Source organism: Silurus meridionalis, chromosome 10 (assembly GCF_014805685.1).
Source record: "Silurus meridionalis isolate SWU-2019-XX chromosome 10, ASM1480568v1, whole genome shotgun sequence".
NCBI lineage: Eukaryota > Metazoa > Chordata > Actinopteri > Siluriformes > Siluridae > Silurus > Silurus meridionalis.
In genome coordinates this window covers 21,893,013-21,905,512 of record NC_060893.1, presented here as the reverse complement: position 1 = coordinate 21,905,512, position 12,500 = coordinate 21,893,013, and the positions used below count along the sequence as shown (strand labels likewise).

General features: G+C 39.9%; 3 protein-coding genes across 5 annotated transcripts in view; 1 reads left to right on the top strand and 2 right to left on the bottom strand.

The window, feature by feature from the left end:
* tatdn1 (TatD DNase domain containing 1) overlaps nt 1-4,927 on the bottom strand; it is an 11,521-nt gene extending 6,594 nt beyond the window's left edge. Inside the window, exons 1-6 of the mRNA XM_046859022.1 lie at nt 4,855-4,927; nt 4,570-4,653; nt 1,732-1,797; nt 1,592-1,641; nt 952-1,015; nt 337-480 (exon numbers count right to left, since the gene is read on the bottom strand). Coding sequence (XP_046714978.1) covers nt 337-480; nt 952-1,015; nt 1,592-1,641; nt 1,732-1,797; nt 4,570-4,639 — 394 coding nt within the window. The 5' untranslated portion in view covers nt 4,640-4,653; nt 4,855-4,927. The remainder of the gene's footprint in view (nt 1-336; nt 481-951; nt 1,016-1,591; nt 1,642-1,731; nt 1,798-4,569; nt 4,654-4,854) is intronic.
* A 100-nt stretch (nt 4,928-5,027) lies between these two features.
* On the top strand, nt 5,028-8,628 carry ndufb9 (NADH:ubiquinone oxidoreductase subunit B9). Its single transcript, XM_046859023.1, has 4 exons — nt 5,028-5,182; nt 7,140-7,332; nt 7,542-7,655; nt 8,247-8,628. The coding sequence occupies exons 1-4, from the start codon at nt 5,097-5,099 to the stop codon at nt 8,376-8,378; spliced, it is 525 nt and encodes a 174-aa protein (XP_046714979.1). The 5' UTR covers nt 5,028-5,096; the 3' UTR covers nt 8,379-8,628.
* Nucleotides 8,629-11,164: 2,536 nt separating this feature from the next.
* LOC124392239 (protein MTSS 1-like) overlaps nt 11,165-12,500 on the bottom strand; it is a 35,906-nt gene continuing 34,570 nt past the window's right edge. For all 3 annotated transcript variants that reach the window (XM_046859019.1, XM_046859020.1, XM_046859021.1), the window contains one exon: nt 11,165-12,327. In XM_046859019.1, the coding sequence (XP_046714975.1) occupies nt 11,837-12,327 (491 nt within the window). In that variant the 3' untranslated portion in view covers nt 11,165-11,836. The remainder of the gene's footprint in view (nt 12,328-12,500) is intronic.

The window sequence follows — 12,500 nt, the reverse complement described above, 5'->3', positions numbered from 1 at the left end:
GATATGCTTTACATGGGTTCGAGTGGAAGATCTCCTGCTATAGAGCTCCAGCCCTTTTGAAAACCTTTGGGATAAATTGGAATTTGACTGCACCCGAGGTCTCCTCACCTCACCTACACCAGTACCTGACTTTACTAACACCATTAAGGCTAAATAAAGCCCCACAAATCTTCACAATCACACTCCAAAATCTAGTGGAACATCGTCCCAGAAGAATGGAGGTTATTCTAACTGCATTTAGGAACTAAATGTGGAATGTGATGCTCCATATAGTTTACATATAAAGCAAAATGGTGTATGTGTGTGTGTGTGTGTGTGTGTGTGTGTTTGCGTTACCCAGTCCACACTCCCCAACAGCCACCACCTTCCCTCTGTTACTAACGAGCAGCTCTCTGAGGGAGGAGAAATACTGCTCTTCCCCGTACTGCTCGAACTCACCACAGCGAGTCGGGTGGCATCCTACAGTACTGAAGAAGTCCTCTGAACACACACAAACACACACACACACACACACACACACACACACACACACACACACCCCAATGGCAGTCAATTCATTCTTTATTTATTTGCTACTGATAATTAATTAGTCATAATCAATCAATTAATGCTTTTTTTATGTATTAACTCAATGTTACTAATGTTTTTCGATTTAAATAATAATTATTAATAATAAACAGTGCTGTAAGTATATTCATTATAAATATATTAGTTAATAACTACACAACAAAATATATTATTGACAAGAAATCACAATCGTTTCGCGCCGCGACTGAGCCCCCCAATTTCACTCATTTTAAATAAGTGTGGCGATTGTGTTGTGTTGTGTTGTCTGTGATTTGTGTGTGTGTGTGTGTGTTGCGTGTATCGTGTAGTGACCAAACACTGTAAAAAAATTCCTAAAACATGTACACATACATGGAATGTGGAAAAACTGATCCTGGTCCTCACCTCGGCTGTGCGCCAGTTTAAGAGCTTCTCTGCTGTCCTCCAGATTCCCACCGGTGATCATGTACTGAAACAAACCACACAGAACCTCAGTGTGGAGGCTTCGGGAACATTTGCACCACAGACATGGAGTTTGTCTCATCCACAGACTGTGTTTTTTCAGTTCCTCCACAAAAATTTCTAACATCAAATCCCTGGACTTTGGCCTTGGTTTTTATTGGGGACTTTCTCTGGAATTTATGTGTATTTATTAATTTTTTAATCTTAACTTCTAAAATCTTAATCACTGATCTATATTTTGTAAGAATTTGCCACAAGACCAGCAGCGGGATTTGAACTCATTACGTTCTGACCAACATCTTCACCACTGAGCTCCCACTTCCCTAGAATAAGCTTGAACCAGATCTGCATTTACATATCTGGTGTTTTGGTTGACGCCCCCTATCCAGAGCGACTTACAATGATGTAATTTATACGCCCGGGGAGTTATGGGTTAAGGGCTTTGCTCGGGGGCTCAGCAATGGTAGCTTGATGGTGCTGGGATTTAAACTCACGAATCATAAGTCTATCGTTTTTAAACCTCTAATCTACGCTGATCCACCACTGCGACTTTCATCTATACCACACGGATAGTCGGTCATACCTTCTGAACCCCAACACTCAGCGCTCTTTCCACAATTTGTTCAAAATCATCTGTAATAAAAAAAATAACAGAGACATTAGACTATACAAAGTGATTAATACTGGCTCTGAATTGTAGCTATATGTCAGGTTGTTTATTACCTTCATGTTTTTGGTTTCCTCTATATATTCCCCTAAACATGGGGTCTGTAAGGTTGATACCGATATCTGTAGATAAAAAAGAGCAAACGGCATTCATGTGTATGCTGTTTTTTTAATCCAATATCTTCAACTCTTGAAAAATTCGACATAATTTTAGTTAGCACAGTTTGGATCCGACTTATGAGGAGAACAATAATTAAATATAACCATTTTCAAGTGCATTTAAAATACAGACAGACACTGATTCTGAACGAAGTACAGTAGTAGATGTTAAAAGCAAATGCAACCAGGCAGATAAAAATCTTTTGTGTAAATGGTCAGGAAACTGTTCAAGTCAATTCAATTTTATTTCTATATCGCTTTTTACAATGGACATTGTCTTGAAGCAGCTTTACTCAGATAAAGCGGTAATAAGGTTATATTAACGAATGTGTACGTTTATTGCCTATACGTTAGTTCCTTATATTTCTGTATATACTACTACTACAACACCTACAATAACATACTACACAAATACTACAAATTACTACATGTATTTCTACATAACTACTATTAATATAAGAACAATCTCTACAACACCTACTAATTCCTACAACGTTATTCCAACATCTACTACTCCAACATCTACTACTACTCCCACAACATCTACTACTCCCACAACATCTACTACTCCCACACTACTACTGCTCCAACATCTACTACTACTACAACATCTACTACTCCCACAACATCTACTGCTCACACTGCTACTACTCCCACAACATCTACTGCTCCACATCTACTGCTCACACTGCTACTACTACAACATCTACTACTACTACAACATCTACTGCTCCCACACTACTACTACTACTACTACTCCAACATCTACTACTACTACAACAACATCTACTACTCACACTACTACTACTACTACATCTACTGCTCCCACAACATCTACTACTCCCACACTACTACTACTACAACATCTACTACTCCCACAACATCTACTACTCCCACACTACTACTACTACATCTACTACTCCACAACATCTACTACTCCCACACTACTACTACTACTGCTACTACATCTACTGCTCACACTACTACTACATCTACTACTCCACATCTACTGCTCACACTGCTACTGCTACAACATCTACTGCTCCCACACTACTACTGCTCCAACATCTACTACTACTCCCACATCTACTACTCCCACTACTACTACTACTACTACTACTACATCTACTACTCCTACAACATCTACTACTCCCACAACATCTACTACTCCCACACTACTACTACTACATCTACTACTCCCACAACATCTACTACTCCCACACTACTACTACTACATCTACTACTCCCACAACATCTACTACTCCCACACTACTACTACTACAACATCTACTACTCCCACAACATCTACTACTCCCACACTACTACTACTACATCTACTACTCCTACAACATCTACTACTCCCACAACATCTACTACTCCACACACTACTACTACATCTACTACTCCCACAACATCTACTACTCCCACACTACTACTACTACATCTACTACTCCCACAACATCTACTACTCCCACACTACTACTACTACATCTACTACTCCCACAACATCTACTACTCCCACACTACTACTACATCTACTACTCCTACAACATCTACTACTCCCACAACATCTACTACTCCCACACTACTACTACTACATCTACTACTCCCACAACATCTACTACTCCCACACTACTACTACTACATCTACTACTCCTACAACATCTACTACTCCCACAACATCTACTACTCCCACACTACTACTACTACTCCAACATCTACTACTCCCACACTACTACTTCTTCAAGATCTACTACTTCTTCAACATCTACTACTACATCTTCTACAACACTACTAGTACAACATCTACAACTTCTACAACACTACTCCAACATCTACTACTCCCACAACACTACTACTCCAACATCTACAACACTACTCCAACATCTACTACTCCCACACACTACTACTCCAACATCTACAACTTCTTCAACACTACTACTCCAACATCTACAACACTACTACTCCAACATCTACATCTACAACACTACTACTCCAACATCTACAACACTACTACTCCAACATCTACAACTTCTACAACACTACTCCAACATCTACTACTCCCACAACACTACTACTCCAACATCTACAACTTCTTCAACACTACTACTCCAACATCTACAACACTACTACTCCAACATCTACAACATCTACAACACTACTACTCCAACATCTACAACATCTACAACACTACTACTCCAACATCTACAACACTACTACTCCAACATCTACAACACTACTACTCCAACATCTACAACTTCTTCAACACTACTACTAAATCATCTACTACCAGCTGCATCACAACAGCAGCAACAATTTAAATACAAAGCATTTGTGGAATCTAAAAATGATTATATAGTTTATATTGTGGCATTAAATATGATGATTTATGATGATGTACAGCACTGAGCTGAACTTATATATTATATATTCTTATGCATATCTTCTTTAATCTGTACATTGCAGTAAGTTGTACAGTATTTCATCTACAGTTTAGCCCCACTGTTAAAATGCAAAGTGTTTATATTTTTGTTTGCTATTAGTGTCAATGTTGCCTAATAATAATAATAATAATAATAATAATAATAATAAAAGACTGGACTGTCGCGTGTTCAATGAATGAGAATGAACAGCTCCTGACTCTTCAATCTATCCTCAAATGAAGCCTAAATGTAGACTATTTTATTGCATTATTATTATTATTAAAAAATATATATATAAATTCTTGGTGCTTACCTATAAATTTATACTTGGCCATGACAAATTTGGCAGTGAATCGACCAACTCTGAATGCGAGTTTCACCATTAGCGAACCCGCATCTACCGTAATAACTAACATATGAGTGCACAAACTTATATACATGGTAGATTAAACAAAATAACAATAAAATGTATATGTATTTTAGACATTTTTTTTAATAAAAAATAATGTATTACAATATGGTCTACAATGTGTGTTGAGAAAACAGCTTTAAATAAACAATCAAATATTAATATGCGCATATATTATGATTACGGTACCTTTCAAAAGCAGTGCTAAGCTCGCTAGTAATGGCTTGATTGAATACAGTTAATTATTTTGAATAAAGTGCACTAGGTAGGTTGCGAATAGACCGTATAATCCGCCCTAGATAGTGCACAAGAAAAGAAAGAATAAAGATATTTTACTAAGAGCCAACTGTGACGATTGGACTTACTGCGCATGTGCAAAACCAGGGACCTGTCACCGCGCATGCGTAGTGGGTGTAGAGGAGAGCGACAAGATGGCGGCGTTCCTCACCCACCAGCAGAAAGTCTTACGGCTTTATAAAAAATCCTTGAGGCACATTGAGTCGTGGTGCGTTTTCAGGTACGGAGAATGTATTCTATTATATCATACACTATGTATTTAGAATTATTATTGTAAACTACGTATCAGCTTGGAAACGTTTGGCATCGCTTAACCGTTGGGACGTTCAGGTCATTCAGCCGCAGAGCGTTAGCATAAACAATACTTCAAAACACCGATCATCTGCAGCAATAAATGATAATAATATCAAACGTGCTTAAAATATAGACAAATATATAGAAAAACAGGTAAACGTATTAATTACATTTGTTTTGTTACTCTTCAAATAAGACCTCTAGCACCTGGAGTGCCTCAATGTCAGATCAGCGATATGGATATAAATATCAAATCGCCGATACGATATGCACGATATAAAGTTTTTCGATAATTATTTTTGTAATGAGGCAAATGTTTACTAGTTTATGGTGCTTTTGAAACCAAAATTGTCCCTCTAATGTCAAAGTGGTTTGGTATACAGTGTAAGTGAAAAGATTTGGACACCATTTCCACTTTAGTGTTTGTTTATTTCATTATTTTCAACATAGTACATTGAATAACTGAACTGTGAATGCGTATGAATTTGTGTATCGAACAAAAAAAAAAAAAACGTTTTAAATAACCCAGAATATTTTATATTTTAGACTGTCCAAAGTATGTTGATCGCTTGGCACACTCATGGCATGGCATCATATCGTTTTCAGTTCTCAGGTGTGCCTTTTCAAGAGTTTTTGTTTGACATTTCTTGCCTTGTGCCTTATGCAGAGGAAAGGGACTGGTACTACTGTACAAATCCATATTATGGCAAGAAAGACTCAGTTAAAGTAAAGAGGGGACAATTTCTACATTAAGAAATGGTCAATCAATTTGGAATATTTCAGGAACTTTAAATGTATTCCCAAGTGTAGTTTCCAAAATCATCAAACGCTCTGAAGAAATGGGCTCTCATGAGGACTGTCTCAGGAAAGGAAACCCAAGAGCTACCTCTGCTGCAGAGGATAATTTTATTAGAATTACCATTAGAACTACAGAAATGCTCCTCAGAGTTCAAGTAGGAGACATATTTCAACATCCACTATTCAGAGGAGACCGCATGAGTCAAGCCTTCAAAAACATTACGTTGAAAGGACTATAAGCAGAAGAGACTTGCTCGGGCAAAGAAACACAATGAAAAAGCGACTATTTTGTTTGAGAAGTCAAAATTTGAGCTTTTTGGTTCAAAACACTGTGTCCTTGTTAGACATAAACAGGGTAAACAGACATTTCCTGAAACATGGTGTGATGGATTTGCAGGTGACACTGTGACTGATTTGGTCAAAATAGAGGGCAACTTAACCAGCATGGCTGCCACTCCATTTTGCCACCCCATCTGGTTTGCAATTATTGGGACTATCATTTGTTTTGCAAGAAGACAATGACCCCCAAACACAACTCTAGGTAATGTAAGAGCTACTTGTTCAAGAAGGAGAGTGATTTAGTGCTGCATCAGATGATCTCGACCAAATTATTCAATCTAAATCTAGTTGTGATCGTTTGGGACGAGTTGGACCGAAGCGTGAAGGAAAAGCTGCCAACAAGCACTTAACACCACTGGGAACGCTTTCAAGATTGTCTCATGAGACTGACTGAGAAAATGCCAAGAGTGTGTAAAGCCGTCATCAAAGCAAAAGGTGGCCACTTTAAAGAAACTAAAATCTAAAACGTATTATGGGTTATTTACCACGTTTTTGTTTACTACCTAATTTCACGTGTTCTTTCACAGTTTGGATGTATGTATTAATGTACAATGTTGAAAATTAAAACATTTAAATTTGAAAGACCACTGAAAGAGGTGTCCACGTTTGACTGGTACCATATATGTTTAATTCTGGATTCTGATTGGTCAAAATTACTGTACGATTACATGCTACAATCTTTTCAGAAGAAGATGAAACTCTGTGATTTAGATGATTCTAGAACCATGGTGTTTTTGTTGTTGCAGAGATAAGTACCGCTTCTATGCCTGCATGCTGAGAGCTCGCTTCGACGAGAATAAGAATGAGAAGGACATGATGAAGGCCACCAATCTGCTGAAAGCTGCAGAAGAGGAGTTCTGGGCGAATCAGCATCCTCAGCCTTACCTGTTCCCCGACTCTCCAGGTGGAACCTCATACGAGAGATACGAGTGCTACAAGGTATCAGTGTCCAAACGTGAGCTGTGAATGTGAGTCAGTTGTAATTTGATTGCAGTGAACAGTCGATTTGTGTGTGTGTGTGTAAACTTGAGTGTACTGTGAAACACCCAGAAGAAACATCATCATGTGTCTCTGATCAGATTTGGTACCTGCTTCTTCTCCTTTCTCAGTTCTCGTGTCTGACTCGTAGCTGATGTGTTTGGTTTCAGATTCCTGAATGGGTTCTGGATCACTGGCACCCATCTGAGAAGGCTGAGTTCCCTGATTACTTCTCCAAGAGAGAGCAGTGGAAGAAGCTGCGAGCTCTCAGCTGGGAGAAGGAGGTGCGTTTGTGTACATACATAAAGGGGATGCACATATATGGTCACACAAACACGTGCATACATAAAAGGAACACAAATATAGGGTCACGCATGTATATACATAAATGGGACAAATATAGGGTCACGCATGTATATACATAGAGGGGACACACAAATATAGGGTCACGCATGTATATACATAGAGGGGACACACAAATATAGGGTCACGCATGTATATACATAGAGGGGACACACAAATATAGGGTCACGCATGTATATACATAGAGGGGACACACAAATATAGGGTCACGCATGTATATACATAGAGGGGACACAAATATAGGGTCACGCATGTATATACATAGAGGGGACACAAATATAGGGTCACCCATGTATATACATAGAGGGGACACAAATATAGGGTCATGCATGTATATACATAGAGGGGACACAAATATAGGGTCACGCATGTATATACATAGAGGGGACACTTTATATGTTGATTTACACTTTATACAGGCTTTTCTGTATCTATTTTCCATTAAACATATTTTTTTTTATGCTTCAGGTTTAATTTTTTGAATAATTAAAAAAAAAATCTCTGAACTGTAGGTGAAGCAGTTGCAGGACGAGACTCCAGCCGATGGTCCCAGCACTGAGGTTCTTCCTCCGGCCCGTAAGGAGGGCGATCTCCCCCCGCTGTGGTGGCAGTATGTGACCCGTCCCAGAGAGAGGCCCATGTGAGAGGCCCTGTGTGAGACGCCCCACATTACCAATCACACGCTCATACTCTCACACACATTCTTATACACACACTGTTCTGCCTCTATGCTACTCCCACCTGAATACCATGTCACTATTCGAGGGTGAAATTCATGTCTTGAGTCAACATGCATTGTGTCTGTGTGTTTAGGGAAAAGTATAATTGTGTGAGTGTGTGTGTGGCGTAATTGTAGACTGTACAGACCTGTAATAAATAAATCTGTCAAACAGATGTTTTTTGTTTTCTGCATCGTTTGTTCAGATCCAGTCAGAGACAGACGTCCAGGATGAGTGTGAAATGAGATGTTGTGTTCAGGTTTCCACAAATCAAAAGTTTGTGCCTTGACCACATAATTGTTTCACTGAATGGACTATTAAATCAATCATGCATTTTTCTATCGATTCACTCTGAAATCAAAACACGTAATCGTGTCTTATGTTCGACACGTCAGCGTTAATATTTTATTAGCTAAAACAGTTGAACACGAACGAAACAAAGTCCGGAACCGAAGTCTTTCTCCCTGAACCGCTTCCGAATCCCGTTCTTACATTCATAAACATGAGCCACGTAGGTCACGGTCTACTGACAGAGCAGCTACATTACTGTGCAGGAACAATATCTCTGCAGATAGTCATTTATAGTTATATTTACACACACACACACACACACACATCAGCATCATATGCATAAAGCATCAGCTAAGTAGAACATTCTAGACTCTTTCTGCCTGAGCATCACCCAGGCCTAAAGTTACACAGCACACTGAGCGTTTATTACACGCGTGGCACAGAGGAAACGACTGCTCGGACCCGGAGATCAGAGGCTTCTACTTTACATTCAGAGAAAGTGAGAAATATTTCAGACAGAAATGAAACGTACATGATATTCGAATGTAATTGATCAGACAGGATGTTCTGCATCTGTCGCTTTGATACTCCCAATGCAGCTATAAAAAAAGCTCACTGCCTCCATTTCAGCATCAGTGAGGGGCGTGGCCTAAAATCTCAAGCCTTGTCATCCGATTTGTATCACAATACGAGTCTACACAAAATTATTAACACTGCACGATGTGAAACCGGTGGCTATGAGAGTTTGTTGATTATCTTTATAGCTCTGGTGGAAAACTAGTCAACTACTTGTCTGATGAATTACATTTTATGAATTTTTTTTTTTAGCCAAAATACTTTTCTTGTACTTGCAATGCTATTGAAGATACAATACACATAAAATAAAAAAAGGTAATCTATCAAGACCAGAACATGGCAATAACATCCTGTTAGAAACAAAAATAAAATCAGATGATTGCGTGAAAGCTGCACTTTGCTGCTACGTCTGAACCAAAAGATCTTCCAGTGTTTGGAGTGAGCTTATGGCACATGATGCAACATCGGATTTGTTCACTGAGTTGTTCCTTTACTTTCAGATGTTCCAGATCCACAGAACACACTAAGTAAGCAAGCATAAGAATCAGAAATATATATTACTAATATATGTATATACTAATATAGTAATATGTAATAATATACTGATCGGAAGGTCGGGGTTCAAGCCCCCAGTATTGCCAAGCTCTGGGGCCCTTGAGCAAGGCCCTTAACCCTTCGTGCTCCAGGGGTGCTGCATCATAGCTGACTTTACTCTCTGACCCCAGCTTTCTAACATCTGCAAAATTCTGTACCGATAATTTTTCCAGTCTGCTGTCATTACGAGAGCGGCCTCTAGAGGCGAATCACCGACTCTACACGCTGTTCGTTTTTACACGAGCGACAGCGTGTAAAGTTTAGTTGTTTAGTACATGTAATCTTTCTTTTTTTTTTATCCAGTATAAAAGAACTATCTGATTAATCCATTATCAGCAAGTACGATCCAATCTAGCTATCGTTATTGGTAAAATCCACTATCAGTCGACCTCTAAATAATTAAATATATATATATATATATATATATATATATATATATATATATATATATATATATATATATATAAAACATTATTTTTATTTATATTTATATTTCATTTTGAAAAAGTTTTTTTGAAAGAAAAAAAAGAAAAAGGGTGAAATTTACCCTTTAAACTCGTTACTTCTTTGACTGGCTGACTTTTCTTCTTTGAAAAAAAGAAAAAAGTAGTATGTATTTATCTTTCTGACATTTGGTAAATTGAGCATTTGAAAGTTAAGGTCCTTGCTCAAGGGCCCAGCAGGGGCAAATTGATGGTGCTGGGATTTGATCACACGACCTTCAGATCCAAAAGCCAACATTTGAACCTCTTTCCCCAGGACACATGACCGAGTGACAGAACGCAGACTAGAATACTTCCTATTCACGTTATTTCAAAAATCCCATGTAGCCTCGATGCTCTAAATATAACACTGGGCATTGATGTAACATGATCCGGCGGTCTACAGGAACAGCTTGTAGGGCGATTGGACGTTTTCTGTGTTGGACGCGTTACGGCACGTGTCAGAGCGTTAACATTTACAGTAGATCTGTAAGACACAAGACTTCCTCAATAACATGACAAGCTGTGTGTTCTGTGAAGGAGAAAGAAAAAAGAATGTCTGGTTAAAGATCGGCTGTTTATCGCTGCTATAAAGTAAGTGACGAGAGAAGCTGATTTGTGACGTTCTACGTGATCGTCGACGTAATACGATTATTTCATTTATAAAGAACAAACGGCTGTGGTGTAACAGAAATAATGAAATCTTAGTTACGTTAATGAGTGTGTGTGTGTGTGTGTGTGTGTGTGTGTGTGTTTGTGTGTGTGTGTGTGTGTGAGAAAGCTTAGTCCGGGTTCTCAGGCCTGGGATTTCAGTGCTGATGTCTTGCTGATAAACTTCAGTGATGAAGTGACGCTGATTTGCTCCTGTTGTTGCTGCATGCACAAGAACTTCAGGGCGTCTGGTAAAACCCATGTCTTATACTACTGATGAGAACGATGTGACGATAGGAGTTGAATTTATGACGGAAGATACCGTGCGTAAGCCGTTCCAGGTTCCGGTCTCAGAGAACTGTTTAAAAAATAATAATAATAATAATTTCTTCAGGAACTGTTGCAGGTCCTGAGGCTTTCGAATCAAATGTACAAAATGCGCACGGCGAGTAAACGTTCGGTGCAGCTCTGATTGCGGTTCTGCGATTCCTGATTCGAGTTTCGATTAAAAGGAAATACGATACGAGGCACAAAAGTTTTGGCACCTATAGGAGGAGGGGCAGGGAATATAAGGACCAGTTAATGACGTGAAGCCAGACGTTCTGTAATCCGTATTTACAAAGCCACTAAATATCACTGTCGCGTAATAGGATTTAAGATCAACATCTCATGAATATACTGAATCACTGCCAAACAGACGTACTACTCGATTCGTCCTACGCGGGACGAAGTTGCCGCTAAAAAGCTCCACCGGAGTTTTGACAGGTCAGGTGGAGAAGGAGGGAGGGGCTAAGGAGGAGGCGGAGCTCTTTGTTCGAGCACCGGAGCCGATCGATCGTTGGACGGGGCTTTTTTGAGGCCCACTCCTCCCCGGATAGACGACAGCTCGTCCTGCTCTGCCGGAGCGTCTGATTGGCTGCCGGAGTTGGGTGTTGGTTGTGTGGGCGATGGCGAGGGATCTGCGGCGTTTACGGCGTCCTCGCCGTACAGAGCCTGGGGCACTGTGGGTGTCTTTACAGGAATGACGGGGGTTTTGATGGGGATCGGGCCGTGAACGCTCGGGCCGCGCCACAGACTCGGTTTCGAGGTGGGCGCACGCCGGATCGTCGCAACGCCCGGTGTGATGCTCACCGGCCCGCAGGGAGAAGGCCGCTTGGCTGGCAAAGTCCTGCGATATGATTGGCTGATGTCGGTGCTCTGCAGAACCGGAGCGGGCGAGTCACTTTCCTGCGGCTCTCCTTCTTGGTCTCCGCCCCCTGGCAAGCACTCGTAATCAAATACTGCAGAAAAAAAACAAACAGAAAGAAAAGATGTTTTGTTTCATATGAGGCACGAAGGCATGCTTCCATCCACATTTCATCTTTATTGTCAGTAGATGGCGTAGGCGCAACATCAACGGCTTTAGAATGCGTTCGAAAGAATTGAGGTCGGCCCATAAACACCTCTGAGATCT